The sequence below is a fragment of the Neodiprion lecontei genome, chromosome 5 (assembly GCF_021901455.1).
Source record: "Neodiprion lecontei isolate iyNeoLeco1 chromosome 5, iyNeoLeco1.1, whole genome shotgun sequence".
Taxonomy (NCBI): domain Eukaryota; kingdom Metazoa; phylum Arthropoda; class Insecta; order Hymenoptera; family Diprionidae; genus Neodiprion; species Neodiprion lecontei.
In genome coordinates, this window is record NC_060264.1 from 36268306 (window position 1) to 36288990 (window position 20685).

Below are 20685 nucleotides of genomic sequence, written 5' to 3' on the forward strand. Positions count from 1 at the left end.
ACTTGCAATATTTAATTTCCATCAGTAAGTCTATTCAATAATAAAATTCATATTTATAATATATTATATCATCACACGCAATATGACACATCACGGTGTATTTCCCTTCTTCGCTCCTTCTCTCTTATGTCATTGTTTTCCGTTTTAATTATCATATGTATAATAATATAGCCAGCGTATTTTTAACACAGTTTCTGCACAGATGCACCCTCCTCTGCTATTTGTTTATTAAACTTATTAATTATGTAAACAGTATTCATTAACTAATAATCTCAGTCGCCTTGTTTGTATCAACTTATCATCTATTATAGACCGTTTTGTCAAATATACAAAAATCTTAGCGAATCGCAAGTGCTGCCTACGGGACCCGTGCCCTTAGCCTATGCAGATGCATCGCATTTGCCTTCTCGCCTGCTCTGTTCCAAAGATAATATCAATTTCCTGGTCTCACTTTTATGTTCAGTTTCGAATCTGCGATACAGCTCAATTTTATCAAAATTGCAAATTTTGCCTCATCTTGAGTACCAAGCTTCCTCCATCTTTACTCTCTATCCCACACTAAGAGACAACATCATTAAGCTTTGTCCATTCCCGTAACAAATCAATCAAATACAAAAACATATTAGACGCATGCACGAGAATTCCAATCCCAGTTCAACGTGGAATATAACTCTGAGTCCCTGTTATACCCACGCGTTAAACTTTGATCCCCCACGCGTCGACTAAAGATATGTAAAATGGCCAACCCTGGTGAAGTTTAAGTGGGTAACGGTCATGTAACAAATATTGTATAGTGGAAAAAAAGTTTACTCGCCACGTCATCCATGGAGGACTTACAAGGTGGCAAGAAGGGCATGATGTTTTTTTAATCTGATTTATCATTCACTTCGTTTCTCACCAACCACTGAACTGAATGTCGTGTCAACATTTCATTGCGTTAACGATAAAAACTCGAATGCCATCATCCCTCGGCAAATCTTCTCAACAGATACAGTATCTTTATAAGATAATTCCAATTTTCAGCACCCTCTGGTTCGCATACATGAGATCTTAGCGTCAGTTGGGTCAGTTATAGTTGCCGAGAACTGCAGTTTCTCTGCAGCCTCCCCTCCTCTTCCGCGCAGCCTCCCACACGCAAAAGTTTCCTCAATATCCTTGACCATCACTAAGTGTTGGCCCTCCTCATTACATATTCAGTCATCTCGTCATAATTAAATGTTAAATAAACCATAACTCGAGATGCTGGATACCGGACGTGGGTCGATAAATAAATCTGCTGGACTAATGTGAGAATAAAGAAAAATAATCGATCATTGTACTACGGAACTGGCGAAAATTAGCATCATCTATATTTTATAGCAGATGCAGACCTTTTATTAACATCTTCAAAGCCCGCTGGGAAGCATTTTTGTCGCGTATAATCGGATTGCACATAATGAAACCGAACGAGGGGTACTTTCCAGCAAGTTGATAAACTGCACAGATGTAATCTCTCTTGATTACAATGTTTACGGTTGCTATTGGAACAATATCTGCCGATTACAATGGCGACCATAACGTTCGTTTTCATTCAAACACTGCAAAACCCAGCGATTGAGTATACGGTTACGCAATAATTTAAAATTCATGAATTAGTCCTGATCTTGTACCCGGGCGTATTCCTATTATACACATACATGGAGGTATATATAATTACTTATATTATCATCATCATCATTTCGTTATTTATTGTTATATTTCAAATGACTCTTGGTAAGTATGAGATGGGTTCACGATGTAATTAATATGTTCGTCTACACTTACAATTAAAGAGAATTAAGAAACGGATTAATGGAAGAGGCGAATAAATAATTTTAAAAAAGCGCTGTTTGGTAATTACACATACAATATATAAGCGGTTCCACTCCGTGTCGTTTTATACCATAACAGTGTAATTTTACAGCACTTTCGTTGGAAGAATTATTATTATTGAGTTCCGTAAAAAGGTAGAATTTGAAGATTCATTGCATGAATTTTAGTTCTTGGAGGGAAAATTATGATATATAATAAAACAGATTAAGCCAAAGACCAAGCGTTGTGGCTTTGATCGGAGTTGCTAGCTCGTATAATAATTCATGCAATATTCTCGTCGCACTATCATACGATAAGTATGTAAAGATGAATATCTGGTTGGTACAAGAAGACACGGAGATGTATGCATATCATCTTGTTTTTTTACTATACAATATGGACACGTATTTCACCAGCTAACCTATAACAGTTCATAGGTGTATGTATAATGTTTGTATGTATCCTTATACAATGTGTAAATGAATATCGAAGTAACTCATAATAGTGATCAGTCAGTTATTTCTTCATCTACGATTGGTTTTCGTGGTTTTTGGACGTGGACCTGGATGGAGTGTGGTGGTTCTGGTTTGTTGTATTTGCGATTGAGAAATATTCTCATTGCAATCGATTATAATCATAGCAAGTCATTCCTGATACGAAAGAGAATTTTTCAACGGACCTGAATTATATGTATGCTTAAACTGGCATTCTATTCACTATACTTCGTTAATATGTTGTATATAACTCTTACCTTTCATATGCTTAGAAGTGCGTTATATTCAACACGGGTTATAAACAATCCATGGTTTTCGATGTACGTTGAAAATTCATCGGCGCTTATCGAATCAGAGACTATGCATATTCTTCTTTACATTTGATTAAAATCGAACAAACAACAAACGCAAAACTTATTAAACAGTTATTACAGTATGCAGAATTAATGTTATTGTAGTGTTGGTAGTATACACGCCTTGCTCGCGCGTATATTTATTACTATACCTCATTCGAGCGAGCCGTGCGAGTGATACTTCTTGTTGTATAATGCTTATAAGAGAATTATCACAACTATATCCGTATCGACTTCAGATCGTTCGACCATATAACGATGTTATGACGTTTGTGTATAGTTTGTATATTAACTTGTTTCCTTCGTTTTATAGTATTATTATTTAAATTTTTTGTTTTTGGTTTGTTGGCTGTCCTTTCTTTGTTTGTTGGGAAATTGAGAAAATCCAACTTGGAATCGTAAAATTCCACAAATCCCCTTACACGTTATCATATTTAATATAGCATTTGAGATTCCAACGACTATGAAATTTGGGCTACGACTGATCATTTCGTTTGGTTTTTGCAGTAGCATCAGCAGTAACAGCAGCAGTAGCTACTATATTTTCATTCGGAACATTTTAATATCATGTAATACAACTGTGTAAACGTATGTATACAATAATTTGCAAAACGTAAATTGTCCAAAAACATTGACTATTAAATATTTAAACAAAAATAGTTTGACAATCTATTTATACATTATAAAACTTTTTTTAAATTCATTAATTATTTTTGGTTTCAAGCAACAACTGCTTACTACAGCCTGTGTATATTTATAATTAAATAGGTATAGAATAAGCCCTTCTCGATTTTCTCGCGCTAACGGCAAGATAATTTTTACTTTTTATTTTATTACCCTATAAAACTTTGTATATTTTTGTAGTTTATTTTGATCGCACCTTTGCATCGCACCGTCAACTCTTCTACCTTTTAATTTATTCAATGGAAGAGAAAGAAATTGAAAGAGAATAACATAGAAAAAACTTCAACAAACGATGTATGTGAATTTTTTATACAACTTGTAAAAAGTACTCAATCGGTTGTTGGATGCGATGTGTACCGATCGGTATGGATTAATAATAAATTGAAAAATTTGTTCGGATCATAGCGCAGCGTATCGTTATGTATCTCGAATTCAGGGGACAACCTACATGTGGATACCTACCGGGATCGATTCATGCCCAGTTCGACGGAGCTAAGGTCGCGTCTAATTCTCGCCTCCTTTTCCCCAAAACTTGTCGAAACGATTTCGTGCTTTCTCTAAGACGTCGTTGGTCATGGAATGCTGCCCAGTACTCTGACCCAAAACAGCAGGCGCTTCCAGCACGTGATAACCACTGCTTCCCCCGGCGTTGGCCTGTGGCACTGATTGGGCTCCGTGGGGTGCTTCAGCCTCCAAAACTCGGTAGCCGGACGCTGGCACCGCAGCCTCTTTCTTCCTTTCAAATTCGAAGACCGGATCTTCGAGACACCTCAAATTTGTTCCTACGACCGGCTTGACTGCTGGCGCGTCCAATCTTTCGTCAGTGACAACACTCGGTGCCTCATTTTCCTCGCCGACAGGACACTGTAACCATTTCAAATACATCTAATGAAAATGTTACAAAGCTGGTGCCCGCCTGTTACAGCGCGATTGCCGCGAGCTTATTCGATGCTCAATCGCGCGACGTTACAGGCGAGAGGATCCGTAAGATTTGCTACCCCAGCAAGGTGCAATCTTACGGAATTGCACTATAATAAGGCTTCCCATGCTTTGACGATTATTGATATCTTTTTGACGATTATTGATCGATGTGGTTATTCTATGTTTAAACTGACTTGCCTTGAAGTTCTGCGGCATCGGTGTAGGAGTAGTTGTCGTGTCAGTACCGAGCGCACGTAGGGGGCTCTCCCTGCCAGAATCTTGTTCCTTATGCCCGTTGAGACCGCTGAAGCTACCAAGGGAGACGCTTTCACTTTCCGGTGATTTGTACCCCGAATGCTGAGACTTGTGCTGACCAACCAAGTCGGGAGATGCAGACTGCGGCATTGGTGGCATTGACGATGCTCCCCATGTCTTTGCTTCGCTGTGAGGTCGTGTCAGTGGTTCCCCTTTAATTATAGGATCGACAATTTTACTCGCATTGTATATAGGTTGAGCATTATTGCACGAGATCTAGATCGTGATTGAAAGTTCATATTTCAAATGTGTGTCGAAAAAGGAAACCCTACTTTAAAAATAAAAAATGTCAACCTATTTCTTTTGGAAATATGATTATATTTGCTAATTCAGAATTGCAGGAGTAGGATAAATAATCCGTCTACTGGTAGTGATCTAAAATATTGTTGTTATTTATTACAGCACTTTTTAAAGACGATGTATGATTATTCATACTGCAGTTATGAAAACTCCATCCTCTACGAGAGGTCCAAGTTTTTTGAAGTGAAACTTCTTTAGCGGGGGTAACGTGAGAATATTGTGAAACACAATTTTATGAAATTCACAAACTGCCCCTATTATCGGTCTTCCCTTTGTGCCCAAAGTTGACGCTTGTGAAATAGCTAAGTGAATCAATCTTCAACAAAATTGGTCGAAATAATTGTTAAAAAATTATGATTTCGTTTTTCGAGATGTGCAGTTATGCGTAAAAAATTTTTGCTCGAAACCTCGTGGACTGCCCTAGATACAGATGTTGTTTCTAATTACTTTCTTCACGTTATACATACCAGGTATATTCAATTCCGAATAATTAAAAAAATTGGGATTCAGTATCTGCTTACCCTCGCGTACATTTTGCGTAACGGTAAACGTCTTGCCAGTATCCAGCGGGACTGTCCAATTGACTGGCTCTGGTGATCGCATGATCATCTGCTCCGGAGACTTGACCCTCGTCGGTTCTGGTGGGCTTTTTACAATAGGCTCGTCGTTGAGCCACGGACTTGTTTCTGCACTAGGTGGAGCTGCCACGGAGGTGGCGTTCAAGCCGACGTTCGATTCCCCGTTGTATGCATCCCCGTTTACCTCAGGCTCAGCTGACGCTAGAAATTTGAGTCGATACTAATTTTGCAGCGGCTGCAATTTAGGTATATGATCGAGAAACCTCGTCGTGTACGGAAATACAATTAATAGCTATCGCTGAACTCAATTGTGCTCAAATTTCCCATGGCTGTTGCTCAAAATTCAACTTAATCACTTCCCGATGTAGGTTAATAGCGACATCATTTGTTATACTCTGCTATTGGAATTGTCACCTTGCAATACTTCATCTGGTGGGAAAAATTAAACTAATGCAACCGGGTGTGACAGCGGAGCGTTGACCGCGTCTTTTCGCGTGTGAATAGCAGAACAGGTATATTATTGATTATGTTTCATTAATTTATGTGAAATGAGTAATATGAAACCCCAAGAATTACAACTTTCCTCCATTAAAGTTAAAATCTTAGGTCATGTGGTAATGAAATGGCGCCGATAACAAGGCTCTGACGTTATTAGGACATTTTCCAATAGAGTTTAGCTACTGCCATGGGCCAAGTGAGACATACTACGCGGCACTGCATTCATAGGCGACCCTCGCGGTTGCGATTTCCGATTTTTGGCGTAATCATGGTCATAACTAGGGTTGGCGTACTTTTTCGAGTTTGAAAATCCCTGACTTTCCTGTGTAAGTGAAGTAACAACTTTTCATTCAGGTATGCCTTTTCTTTTAATTTTTTATTACCTATTGACCGTCTCCAGCGAAGGTCCCCATAGCAGTGTTTCACGTAATAACGATATTGAAACGAATTTGTGATAAAATAACCGGCGTATATTCGATTTACGTAAATATGTAACATATACGTAGTATTCATCAACTTCACTTCCGAAACTATTATACTGCCATGTGTACACTAGACTGTTTCAGATTAGTGTATGAAAAAAAAAAAAATTCCACTCTTATTGGAACAAGGTCGAAACGTCATTTTTGCCGAATCTTCAAGATGTAGAAATTTTTAGCTCAAGTCTAAGGGGAGTCTCTTACCATGAGACTTTTCCACATTCAAATATCGTAAACTATGCTCATTCCAACTGCTTCGCCGAGTTTTCCAGAACAATCGTGTAGTACGGTTTGACAGGCTTTATTTTAATGTAATTAATGGCATATTTGTTTTCGCAGATCTTGAATTTCTCCGACGACAAAGACCTTGTTCCAGCTGGAAAAAATATTGCTCTAATTTGAAACAGTCTCATGCACCCACGTGGGACATTCCTAGATATATTACAAGGTATGGTACACATGGTGAAAATTTTTTCTGAAGAACTCTTCAGTTGAGTGTTACAGAGAAATTCCTCTGAAAATTTTATATCTTATTCTAAAAAGTTCCAAATTGCAGATTTAATATGAATTTTTCAGAGGAATACCATTTCGCGAAAAATTCATGGTCAAATTAAACTCAGAGAATTTCAAAATAATATTAATTTTCTGCAAAACGCTTAAACTTTTTTGCTTATCTTACAGTTTCTGTATTTTTTGAAGACATATTAAATTTTTCTCGTTACATTAGAAATTTCTACATAACTTCGACAAGTTCTAGTTCACACAATTTTCAACAAGTTTTACGGGAATTTCGAGTGGAGCGATTTGTTATATTTTTCCTTGCATTTCAGTGTAAAGTTTCCACCAGTGACATACGTACCCAATATGCTGGATTCTGACTGTCCCGATTGAGCATTACTAATTTGCGAGATGGTCAAAATCCAACATGCCAGGTATACATCAATTAACGTGTTTATTCCCAACTTAACCGAAATGTTCACGTTTTTTGATCTGAAAAGCGGGACGAAAGTTTTTTCCTGCAAATTAGTACTGCAGTTTTTCTGGTTTTCTCTTTTTTTTCAACTCTAAACTATTTCTTTCTGTATTATGATAAACTTGCAATAATATTATAGTCTTTAGACTAATAAAAAGATAACACGTATAAAATAAAAAATGCTGATGTTTTTTTTATACAAAAAATGCCTTCATTCATTTATTTGAAATATTTTTTATCGTGCATTTCTTAAAATAAGTATTATAATTGCAGGTTAAGATCGTCCCGATAGATTTTGCAACCCTTTTATGAAACCCGCTTCCGCCAATCTACATTCATATATATGCTACTTGTATGCATATTTTACAATTTATTTTTTCATTAGTAATCCCTGTTCTGAATTCTACACACAATATTGCAAAAAATATCAAGTCCCGCTTTTCAAGTCAGTAATACGGCCAGAGTTGAATTGGAAATAAAGTCCTGTATATACAACACAGAAATAAAAGTTCAACTTTATTCCCTTGTTGCGTAATGTACTTTTATTATGTTGCCGTAGGTCAGTCAATTAGGATGTGATTATGAGCCTGAAATAGAAATATTTTTATTCTAAAATAATTTTAATCAAAAATTCGTAGTATTTGTAACCTTAAACAAAATATCAAAATGTCCGTGTCGTACTGCGATCCAATGTTACAAAGATTTCATAAACCTTGCAGTTTTAATACTTTCGATGCTCAAATCTTATAAAGAACACGATTCTTAAACATTTTCTTTCACGTAGCCACATCTGCTTCGATCGAATATACGAACCTAGTTGTGTCTTTTTATTTTAATTAAGGCTCTTTTGAGTTCTCCATTCGTAATTTTAACGGACCTTACGTGATTTGCAAGGAAATACGCAGTTACGAAATTGCTACAAGTGAAAATTGCTCAAACTTCTTGAATGATTTAGTTCATAAAACATTTTGATATGTTGCATTACAGTACACATACTAGTGGTTTCCGAAAACTTTTTTTGGGCTACAAGTATTTCTGTTTACTTTTCAAATTTAATTGACCCTTATTATGCACACTCAAAGGACAACAAAAAGAATATATGTACAGACCATAAAAATCTCCACAGAGACCTATAATACATTTAATACATTTATTAGCACATTTACAAAAGTATGTGAGGCAAAGGTTCACGATACCAATTTTACGCTGTGGATATACACAACAAAAGCTTGTCAATCATGTCATTGAGAACGTTTAAGGCCATGTAGCACTTCCACTTCTACCGACCGAGCAAACTCGCCATTATTTTCGTTTATTAAGAAAAAAATGAATGAAAACTGTTCCAATTTCGAAAGTACCGAGTTAACCAAGGTTCGGGATAGTTGATTTTCCATGGTTTATTGTAGCGAAACTGAACGCAAATATAAGAACTTCAAAATCAACCGCTTTTTAGACTGAAAAATACCTTCGATGCCTAATTATTAAGAAAAAAAACTGTTCTAAGGTTTCCAATGCCATTTGCAATCAATATCTCACTACAAACTCATGAAATTGAGTTCATGAAGTTGATATTCCAAAAAGTTACCTACATTTATTCGACAGTTGTGTCCTCGGTGAATATTTAAAAAATTGTCTGTCGACAATCTAAGAATCGTAATTCAGACAATTATTCGACAAAAATGATTCAATTTTACCTGTATGCCAATGTCATGCTGACCGTGATGACTGACAGATTATGAATCTTATGTTATTCCATCTCGAGAGACCTATGGAGGCATAGACTGCTTGCCATAGGTACATAAAATTCAAAGTCAAACTTACTCTTGAGAAACGAGAGATCTTCGGTACTACCCTCTTTAAGAGTGAGATATACCAGTGCCCGCTTATCGTTAACATAAGCAAACAAAAGGCCAGTCCGCATCGGCTTATCGATTGTGGTAAACCAGTTAGTTACGTACTTGTATAGGTATAATAATGTAATACCATACGAGTGAAACATCTTTGTACTATAACGATCATTATGAAAATCATATCTATTATCCTATTGTATGATGGAATGTTGGCAAGATTGAAAAAGTCAACGGTCAAGTAACCAAAGCACAGGCTCCATAAATATTCAACAAACTTGCACGCGCATGCATTCACGCCAATTATTTAATAAACACTTACGAGATGAAAGCAACATTGCAAGCGAGCGTGTAGGAGGTTTTTACATCAGAAAGGTACATCGAAAACTTCAAAAAAAGAGTAAGAAGAAACAATACACAAGGCTCAATTTCAGATTGTAAAAAACAAAATGTACGGGGCATTTCAAACCAAACCGACTTTGAAGTATCAAACATTAATTATCTGAAGTTATACAGTCTTGAAATAAACAGAGTCTTCGCAGTCTAGAACTTTTTGAAATCAGTTCGATGGCCCCCTAATAAAATTCACTCAACTTTAGAGAGGCTGATTATAAAATACCTAACTCTGGCCTGACGATTATAATTAAAGTAACTGTACGGACCCCGATGAGAAAACAGCCAACAGTCCTGCGTATAAGCATTGAAGATAATTGTATTATCATCAGGGTCCGTAGAGTTACTTGGATTATAATCGTCACGTCAAAGTTAAATCTTTTATATAATCCGCCTCTCTAAAGTTGAGTGGATTTTATCAAAGGCCATCGACTTGTTCTCTAATTTAAACCAATGTATCAGAATGATATGTAAATATAACGCTTCTATTTGTTTTTGAGGCAACTCATCAAACAAAATATGAAGTTTACCATGTAAAAAGAGTTGTGGGATATCGGCGGTTCGGTTGGAAGTGAAATTCCCCATTAGTGCATGGTAGATCGAAAACGAGAAGACAAAAATAAAGAGACATTTATAAAAGCTGTATGAAAGTATATATCAGGGTCATACCAGCGGTCGATAAGTCTAGCATGCCACTTACTAGCTCGGATGATAGCGGCTCGAGACGCGTTTCGTAACGAATCAGAGGATGATTTAGGTTGGGCGGCAGTAGCCTGGAGAGCTGATGCACCAGCTAGTTTGACCTGAGCTTGATTCAGAGAATGCTTTGCACGTTCCTGCAGTTTCGCCGCGGCAGCGACAGTAGCTGCGGTAGCTGAGGCGGATGGATGCGTGACGGATGAATGAACTGAATGTTTTACTGGAGGTTTTATGGCGGTTGCAGGTTTGGCGTGATGAAAGGGGCGGTGGGCGGGAGCATTGGTTGCAAGGGAGGCTAGAACATATTGTACAAATACAATAAGCAATCGTTGCACTATACTATCTAAATACCTATAAATAGGTACTCGTCCTCTACGCTTCCCATTTCACTCGGCATCCAATTACAATCATCCATACAAGTCGGTACACTTCGTTCGCCGTTCAAAGCCCTGCCCGCTTCATAATTATAAGGTACAATACTGTAGAGCTGTATAATTCAACCGGCTCAACCGGTCATGATGGTTAACCTGATTAATTATAGCCAATGGTTTAGGTAATCAGTTTACTGGCCAAGATGATTAAACGGCTTAACCGGTTAATAGTTGATTCGGCTAAAATATAATTTCTGTAAGAATCAATTAACCGCGGTTAAACGGTCTGCTTTCGAACCATTTGGACGGTTCACCGGTTGAATTGTACGGCCCTAGAACATACACCGTGTCACTTCGTGCAAACTGTTCACAAGGAGCCATAGGGTATGAAGTGATGAGGGACTCTAGCAAATTTATGATACCGGCCACTACGTATAATTCGACTGCTGATCGTGATGGATGGCCATGTAGCTCTCTGTAAACGATGTCTTATTTGAAACAAGTGATTGTAGGATACATTGAGAAGGCGGAGTTGAAATTCCGAATTTGCAAAGTTCCGTAAGCGCCAGATTCCGAATTTTTTGGTGACGAAACTTAAATTAAAGAACTCAAAGTTTCGAATCCTCCCAAACCCGTTGCTCCAAGTTCGGAAAGTGCAACGTTTCTGAATCTCAAAATTCTGAAAGGACAAAATGCCGAAAGTGCCAAAATGAGAGAACTTAAACATCTAAAACATCGAAATTCTGAGTGACCGATTTTGAGTTCTGTGAATTTCTGGCTTGGTAAAATTTCACCACTTTCTTTGTTTTAGATTTTCAATATTTTTACGTTCAGAATCCTGGTCATTCTGACTTTCCTTTTTTCTGATTTTTTTTTCTGATACACCCACTTGTCGAGTAAACTACGCTGTAGGCTTATATTTTAATTTTCCGAATTTACTCTATCGAAACATTATTTTTCGAAATTTTGCTCTGTCGGAACTTTACTTTTCGGAACTTTGCTCTACTGTCACTTGAATTTTGGGAATCTTGTATTTTGAAACTTTGAGCTGTCAGGTTTCTGGCCATTTGAAACTTGGTTGTTTCGTAAAAGTTTTATTTGTTTACTTCAAGATTCGCCACAGTTTCGGAATTTTTGAAATTTGGAACTTCAACCCCGCCCCATATCGAAAACCAAGCGTGTAGTACACAAGATACTTTTAAGCATAATGAAACTTGTGCAGTTTCAAGGCGGACAACTATTAGAGAAGTTGACGAGATTGTAGGTCGTGTCACATTTGAGAAATATTAATAAGGATCATTTTTCTTATAGCTACTAGCTAAAGTAAAGTAGCTAACAAGCCGAATCCGGAAAATTTTGAATTTCTTAATTCGGACGATTTTTCACCGAGTTACAGCACTTTAAATTAACCTAATGGCTCGGGGTTCCGCCGCATTTGTAACGTCTCCGAGTATTATTATGAATTAAATTTGTACGCACAAACTCTGGAGAAGGTATAGAGTCAAAACATTACGATAATAACGATCTGATGGAATCTTATCTGTCGTTGTCCTGCACACACATTCTAGCGCGCATATTGTTCGAACACGGCGCAACCTTGAGCCACTTCGAAAATCAAATCACTGTAACTCTGAATGGCAATATTCATAAACCTCTCAATTTGTCTTGTTGACTTCTAAAAGTTTGACATTTTTAAAAAGATGGTCTTCATGAAGATTTCTCAAATATGGAATGACCTATAAACACATCAACTTCTGTAACAGATGTCCCCCTTGGAACTGTACAACTTTCATCGAAAACTTTTTCATGTACCACGCTTCGCTTTCGAGATATCCCAATGACTTTTTTAAAATGGGAGATCATGTTACGTATAAACTTCTTACAAACAGTTTTTGCGAAACGAACCGATACACACTTTTACAGCAACCTGCTCCGGAGGCCTGATACGTCGTCATGTAATGGTTCGTCAGCACGTCTTGACAATGGAGGATTACTCATATTTTTAGGCGAAATCGAGCAAAATTTGAGACTTCAGCGATTTCACGTTTCATAAAGGTCAGTTTCCGTAATTCTGGTGTAAATATTATTGATTTTACCGCTACGTAAGTTCGGTGTAAAGAAAATTAAAACTCAAATTTTACCTAGTCTCATTTCAAAGTTTGAGTTTAAGGTGCAGGTACACCGTAGTATCAAATTCACCATTATTGCATAGAGACAAGATGTACAGTCGCCCCAAAATATAATTCCTGGGCTTTAAAATCATCTGGAAACTTGTCAGATAATTAAGCCTTACGCTATGCTCTTTAAGAATTCCCGGCTTAATCCAAAATACCCCGGATTTAGATTTCAGATGCGTACCTACCTAGTCGTTTAGTCGCCTTACAAGGTAAAAAAGTACCGACGAATAGCGATGCGGTGTAACTAAAAATAGTTGAAGGCAGATTCATACGCTTTTACTACAATACGAGACAATCAAGTAACTTATTTTGAACACAACTATGGATAAAATCCATGTATGATGTAAGTATGTAGATTATAGACGAGTATTTAGTATACATTGAAAAATTAAGACTGACAATATGAAAGATCTATGGTTGTACACATAAACTTTACCATGCGGTACATCATATGTAGATGATAACAATAAATGTGTGATACTAATCATTACATTATACACAGTCCCCATTGTTCCAAATATATACCGGCTGCATCTATTATCAGCCAATGCACACACACACACACACAGACACGCACGCGCGCACTCACGCACGCACGCACGCACGCACGCACGCGCACACACACACACACACATACCGGCTCTATATATATATATTTATATAATATTTATATATATATATATAGAGCCGGTAACCAGTATTCACAGATGAGAAAACGGAGGCTACAACTCCACATGACAGATTATTCAACTGAAAACTCTTACAATCTGGACAATGTCATTTGGGCGCCGCTTATGGGTCAGGTTGATGAAACAAAAGCTTTAGGAGCGTTGTTACCTAACCCAGTAACCAGAGAAACTGAGCATTAGTTTTTCCTGTAAGTGGTGTTTGAATCGCATTGACAGGGGCTTAGTTCAAAAAATGGAATGACCACAGAATAGAAATGTAAGATATCGAATGTTTCAGTTTCCTGTGCATCGTTTCATAGAATTTCAAAATACAGAAAGGCGAAGTACGGGAAAGTTATAATGTCGAAGAGTCAGATTTAATTATAAATATAGCATGCCAGTTATGTAATATGGAATCGTCAGGGTTTTGTACTTCGGCTTTTGATACCAATTTGCTCTATTAATGCATTTTGAATTTTCTATACTTCGATTTCATCCATTCTGAAATCCTCTGATTTACTCGACTTTGGAAATTCGATATTGTGACCCTTTTATTATGCAGTCATTTTACTTTTTAACCTCCACCCATTGAGAATTACAAGTACCTGATGGGCGTATTTTATACTTGAGTGAAATTTAAACTTGGCTTCGGTATAAAATACCGCATAACTGTGGTCACCTTTCTTGGTCTATGCCATTAACTGAATAATTATTTACGAGTAAACTTTTCCCTTCCCTTGTATGTATATCAATCACACAAACATACTTTCGTCCCAAGTTGATAATGTATATCAGCACAGAATATTAAAGTGAGTCATCTACATTTACGAGGAGAACAAACAATGTATAAATAATTACTGCATCGTTATAAGTACAAGTCGAGGTTTTTCGTGCTAGATATGGTTCTGAAATGATGTATTGAAGTCTCCAGTTGACTTACATCCAGAGTCGTCTTCATATTCATAATCATACGACAACTTGGATCACTCACAGAATTAAAAGAAATTCCGTCCGATGTATGAGCTGGTGATATTCACATTATATCTATCATTCAATAATTCCAAAGACTTACTCGGTCGTGGATGCCTCGCTGGCTCAACTGCTCGGTCGCTCGTTTCCTTTTCCTTGTCCTTCACCTCCTTGGACTTTTCCTTCGCAAACAAAATTTTCATGCATCGTGAGTATGTGAGTATAATAGTAAATCTCCAATGCCGCGACACTACAGCACGTGAAGCATGAGTATATATATTACACCCTGAAGATATCTTACCTTTGAATCCTTGGTAAGCGACGGAGCCCGTACGGGCTGCCGCTTTGGTGAACGTCGTTCGGTTGCGGTCGGACCGAGGCTCTGAGAACGGCCAGCCCTGGGGCTGTTCTTCGGACTGAATTTGACCCTCGGTTGAATCTCCTCTCGTGCATCCTTCGATTCATCACGACGTCGTGGCATCACTGGCTCCAGCTTTTCCCGCGTCGGAGAAGGGAGTAGTGCGCCATCTCCTAGGACAAGGAGAAACACAACATGGTGTATTCCCCGTACAGAAGAGGTGATTCGTGCTCGACGAAGGAGTTTATAACTTTTAAATACATCGAATATCAAATACTTACCCACACCAGTTGTGCGGTCCAGATGATGACGGATCAAGAAGTCTTTTCTTGCGCGAGCAATCGCTCTTTCATTATCCTGAAAGGACGGTGAAATTTTAATGTAAGTAGTGTTATAAGGCAGTTCAGCGTACAGATACCGATACCTACATTTTTAGCTGCTTCACAGCTCAGAGATAAACCCTTTTTCGGGTAACGGTAATCCCTACTCTGGTCGACTTTATCGATCATCGGAAAAATATCGTCTGCTTTGCGCTCTACGTTATCATCATATCAATCATAGGGAAAAAAGGGCTTGTGTCTGAGCTGTGAAGCGGTCAAAAATGTCAGTAATATAAATGTCGATATCGGGATCTGTACGCTGAACTCTCGTTATATCGCTACCGATGTAGTACATTATGTACAGAAGTTTGAGCTATGGTATGGTGAATAGCTTACCATCTTTGTGTCATCTTGCAGAAAAGAATAAACTGGACGAGTTTGAACGGAGGAAGGCCTGACTTGTACCGCTGAAGCTCTGCCCGCAGGTGGCATCGTGGTTGTCTGGGTAGGCCCAATCTTTCTTGTGTTTTCCTGCTCCTTCTCCTCTTTCGTAACTGATCTGCTGTCAGAGAATAGGATCAGTGCTATTCGAATGTCTTTATAACTTGCAACTTTAATCCTGGATGCATTAACAACACTGACAAAAGTGTATTTCTATCTTCTTCCAACGGTTCTAAGGAAGTTTGCCACCAAAATGAAGTGGACGATTGGAAAAATACGTGAATATTACATAAAATAAATTGATCTGCATGGGTAATTAGATTAAAGTAACAAACCTCCTCGAGTGAAAAAAGTTAAGAATACAGTAGTGCATTGCGTAGCGAACAAAGTGAAAATTGTACAAATATACGATCCTGAATAAAATTATCGAACAACGACACCAATTTGATACACGAATATCATAGTAGTGCATAATATATAGAATTGATGTACGTGCACAAATTCAACCGTCCATACAGCACGCAAAACTTTAAGGAACCTTAATCCAGAAGCAAGGAAAAATTTTTGCTGACACTCAAACTAGTGGTCGTGCCAGAAACAACTTACTTGTAAGTGAATTACTCAAATTTTCAGTAGAAAAAATATTATTAGCCTTTAATCTTTTCCTCAATTATTATTAACAAAATCTTAAGAGAATTACTTCAACTTTGTTAACTGTAACAATGTTTCATTATCACCTTGCGAATGAACGCAAAGTTGCTACTGATACATGTGCAGTTCAAAAATGATTTCTTTCAGAAAATTTCCCTTATCCTGAGTAATGGTTTGCAAATTCTCTAGCTTATCCCCAGTTTCCAGGTCAAGATACAGGTTATGCCACAACTTTAAGAGCACTCTTATTATACGTTTTTTTACTGGACTAGTTTGTTTTAATTCTCAGCCTGCCCAACCAGCACACCTTTTACTTGTCACAGCCTAGACTATCATGGCACCCAATTATAGTAATTTCACAATTTCGTCAATATTAGGTGTGATAAAAATTTTCTCTCTAAATCTCCCATACATATGCACAACCCTGTAATACCGCAGTAGCCCTGTGGAATCGTGGACAGAATTTCAACCTCTTAACAGAGAACCGAGATTCCAATATCAAAGCAGAGAAACTAATATAGTGTTTCACTTTACAGACACAGATTGAACGATAAACATCATAGATATTTGTACTGGCCTGGCAAGCGTAAGTGCGTCGAGCGCGTGATTACTGGTAACACGCTTCCCCAAGGATAAATCCTCCTCGGCCGCCAAGCCGCGGCCCCAGTCCCGAAGCTATTCAAGTAAAAGGATCGGACATTTAATTTTAAGTAGTTGCGTGGAATGCTACTTTGTACGGGGTATATCTGAACCTTTGAAAGTCAATAATATACTCGTATATGTTCTTATTGGAACTTGACTGAACTGTGAAGGACGCAATATAGGGTTGGTTGCCCATAGGCTGGGTTACCGTTCAGAAATTTACAGCGTTAGCAAAAGTTCTGAACATTTAATATCCCCTTGACGTGGGCATTTCTCTTTCAGAGTTCGTATCCTCTATAGCGAGTGACATTAAAAATAAATAACAGAAACAAACACTTGCATGCTAAAAATCAGCTATGTATAATGAATATAGGTATTTACAGATGTTTGATCAAAACATATGCATAGTGATCCAAAACGAGTCTTGTTGGTGTAGACATGACGTTGCTATGTTCCGCGCGTTATACAGTTCGATGCAGAAGACCTCTAAGGAGGTATATGCATATAACTCCAATGCTGGCGAAAATTAATATTTATACAATTATATTTTAAGGAGTATATTGTGGTAAATGGCACAAAATATTGATTATACGTTATTTATTGATTATTTCAAATTAAGAAATAAGTTTGTCATGACAATTATGGTAAATTTATGGTAAATTACACGTGTATTGTAATTTTTTATGCACCTGTTGCGCTTTACGATTGACATGATTCCATCGGTATAAGTCGATGGATCTAAAAAATTCAAGAAGATTCTTGTACATTAATATTTTCGTTATAGTCTGTCTAGCCATTTTTTTGATATTTCATGTAATACATTTTTTACGAACCATAAAAGAATAAAATTTCTGATGAAAATAGTTCTTCAACCTTCAAAATGTCATGCTCATTTTTTCGAAATTAAAAAATTTAGCTCGACACACTACGACAAAAACGTTACTGTACAAGAATCTTTTTGAACTATTCAGATCAATCGACTTATACCGACGGAATCTTGTCAACTCACGAAGGGCAACTCAAGTGGCCAAAAGAATGCCAATAGACATGTAATTGATGATTAATAATGTTCTTGATAAATTATTTTCTCACAACGGAATGATCGATAAATACTGTGTGATCAATATTTTGTGTTATTTTTCACAATATCCTCCGTAAAACATAACAATTTACGCCAGCGGTGGAAGTATATATATAGGTGCCCCCTTAAGCTGAGTCAAACTTGCAAGAAATTTTGGAGTCACTTTACGCATCTGATAGGCTACGAACAACAATAACCGCATGCTTTGATTTCCGTTTGTATTTGCATAATGTCATATTATATTTTGCTGTGAATCGTTAGTAGTCGAATGGTAACGACACTCGAGAAGTGTTGGTCGAAAATAATCGGTTTCTTCGTAAAGTTAAAGTTGTCACGTCATCTTCATCAGCCTGATTCCCACAATCTCTGATTTCAATGTGGATAGGGTGGAGAATCATGATCAATATCATAGTCTTGTATACGGGTCTGGATATGCTCCATGGTGGGGGTGGAATGCTTGGCCAGGCTGGTTTTATCGTTCATCTTTCGGTCACCGAGGGCACTGTCATTTAAAAGTTTTTTTTTAATCACCCGTCTGTCATATTTCGCAATTTTACGCCACTTTCTGTGTAATTTCTATAACGTCTTACACTTTGAGATAATTCATGCTTTCGGCGTATTTTGTGAATAATAATCGATAATTGAGTTGCAACACTCTTGCATACATATGGTGACTCGCGGGACGTCAATAAAACTACCAATTTGGCCCCGCTATGTTGTACACCGCCATCCCCGAAATGTGAGATCATTTGCACACCTGTATACAAGACTTTAATGAAAACAGATTGGCACACGAAAGTACATACGCAAGGGTCGCAGCTTGACCTTTTCAATCGTTACCTTATACTCGTCCGCGAGACGCCTAAGTTCTGCGATATTGGTGGTCGGATTTGGTACTTCTGGATTGGTTGATTTAACTTCAATTCTTTCCGCTATCCTTACGGATTTACCACCTGATTTTTTGCCCCTGAAAATATTGCGCCCATCGCGACAGACGTTTCTGGTTAATTGATTTTATAGACACGACGATGAAATTCAGAATTCTTAGTTTGTAGAATGGTAACCATAATGAGCGGTTATTAAAAGAATTCAGCCGTTGCTCTAATATTACTGTTCAGATAGCGAAATCAAGTCCCGCGCCACCAGGCTACTGTAGCTTATTGCATATGTGTAGATAAAGTGTGCACATGGGTCATAAGTCTGTCTAAAATGTCTTGAAAAACTGACAAAAAGCTGTTGGGAGACAAATCCGTATATCCGAATGTTTAATACAGGCTGAGTGCGTGTAAAAAATACGAATCAGACTCAGTATTCGCATTTGAGAGATTGCCAACTGTAAGAAATTATAATAGTGAAGCATTTCCCAAATATTTAAGTGAATGTAACACTTGGCCTTCAAGGCTATAGCTAACAAGGAAGGTATCCTAAGTCAATCTCTTCGATTTGATTTCTTAGACTAAAAACTAAGTGACACGTATTTTTTTTATCTGCCATTAAATACTTTAAGGGGGTGAAATCACCCTCCAAAGTAAGGCATGTCGAGGGGCGATTTGGCAGTTTCACGCACAAGAACATAATATTTTTTAAGCAATTCAAGTGAAAAAGAAAAGTAATAACGAGAAATGAAAAATATAATTTTCTCATTTAAAAACAAAAAACAGCCAAATTGCCCCTTGACATGCCTTATTTTGCAGGGTGGTTTCAATCCCTTAAAGACGTGTTTAATGGCAGACAAAAAAATACGTGTCGGTTAGTATTGAGTCTATTATAACATATTTAAAAAAAAATGTAATCGCAGATATCGTCCTGGGATATTTTCCTTGTAAGTGAGAACATAAAAAGTGCCTGTGGGTAGTGTTTTTGACACTTGGCCATATGCCTTGGTATGTAACTAAAAGTTGAATTGCTACTACATGAACCTGATCTATCATTGATTGAACTCAATTCAAGTTCCACACAAGATTAAGGCAAGTACAGTCCATAGAGCCTGGCATACATCCAGGTACTTTTCATTTATGCCTATTCAGCTACGTTCTTGTGAAATACAACATAAAACCTTATTGTAGGTTACACTCATCATAGAGGTTCACATTTGACTCTGTACAGCTACTCTCTACAATATTTTGCTGTTTCTTCGTTAGTTAATTATTGTCATTTTGTAGGGATGCAGGACGAATTTCCTGACGCTTCAATGAAAATTGACCGGTTTTTATATGCTGTAATGCAAAACTGCGAAAACACATTTTTCCGTACTAAGTCCCAGAACTATCAACCTCAAAAGATATTACCTGAACGTTACTTTCGGCTGTACCAATTCTTCATCTTGTTCCTCTCCCTCAAGAACCACCCCATCCGTAACATCAATTCCATTGCTCCCCACCAAGGGTTCAAGCTCTGATGGCTGTACACCTACAGGGCACATCAATTTGGTACAATGCAGTGATTTTGAAGGACCAAACTATCTAATGAAAATTTTCTAATACTTGATTTTTATTAAAGCAGTAGAGGGGCTTCCTTAATTTGAACTTTTGTAAGACGAAAATAATCGTTGAAAAATTATGTCGTTTAATACTCAGGTTTTCAGTTAATTTATAACATACCTAGGACTAGCAATTACTGCAACAAGAAAATATTCTGCCACGA

At 37.5% G+C, this 20685-nt stretch overlaps 1 protein-coding gene across 13 annotated transcripts in view; it reads right to left on the minus strand.

The window, feature by feature from the left end:
• Window positions 1-1701: 1701 nt before the first annotated feature.
• The window catches only part of LOC107217272, a 30942-nt gene continuing 11958 nt past the window's right edge, over window positions 1702-20685 (minus strand). For 9 of the 13 annotated variants that reach the window (XM_046739715.1, XM_046739713.1, XM_015654728.2 and 6 more), the window contains 11 exons: window positions 20331-20451; window positions 18883-19009; window positions 16897-16994; window positions 15624-15786; window positions 15189-15264; window positions 14851-15080; window positions 14653-14731; window positions 10366-10659; window positions 5419-5676; window positions 4481-4749; window positions 1702-4225 (listed from right to left, as the gene is read on the minus strand). In XM_046739715.1, the coding sequence (XP_046595671.1) occupies window positions 3866-4225; window positions 4481-4749; window positions 5419-5676; window positions 10366-10659; window positions 14653-14731; window positions 14851-15080; window positions 15189-15264; window positions 15624-15786; window positions 16897-16994; window positions 18883-19009; window positions 20331-20451 (2075 nt within the window). In that variant the 3' untranslated portion in view covers window positions 1702-3865. Of the gene's footprint in view, window positions 4226-4476; window positions 4750-5418; window positions 5677-10365; window positions 10660-14652; window positions 14732-14850; window positions 15081-15188; window positions 15265-15623; window positions 15790-16896; window positions 16995-18882; window positions 19010-20330; window positions 20452-20685 lie in introns of all 13 variants that reach the window. The other 4 variants (XM_046739716.1, XM_015654732.2, XM_015654731.2 and 1 more) reach the window with 4 other exon arrangements.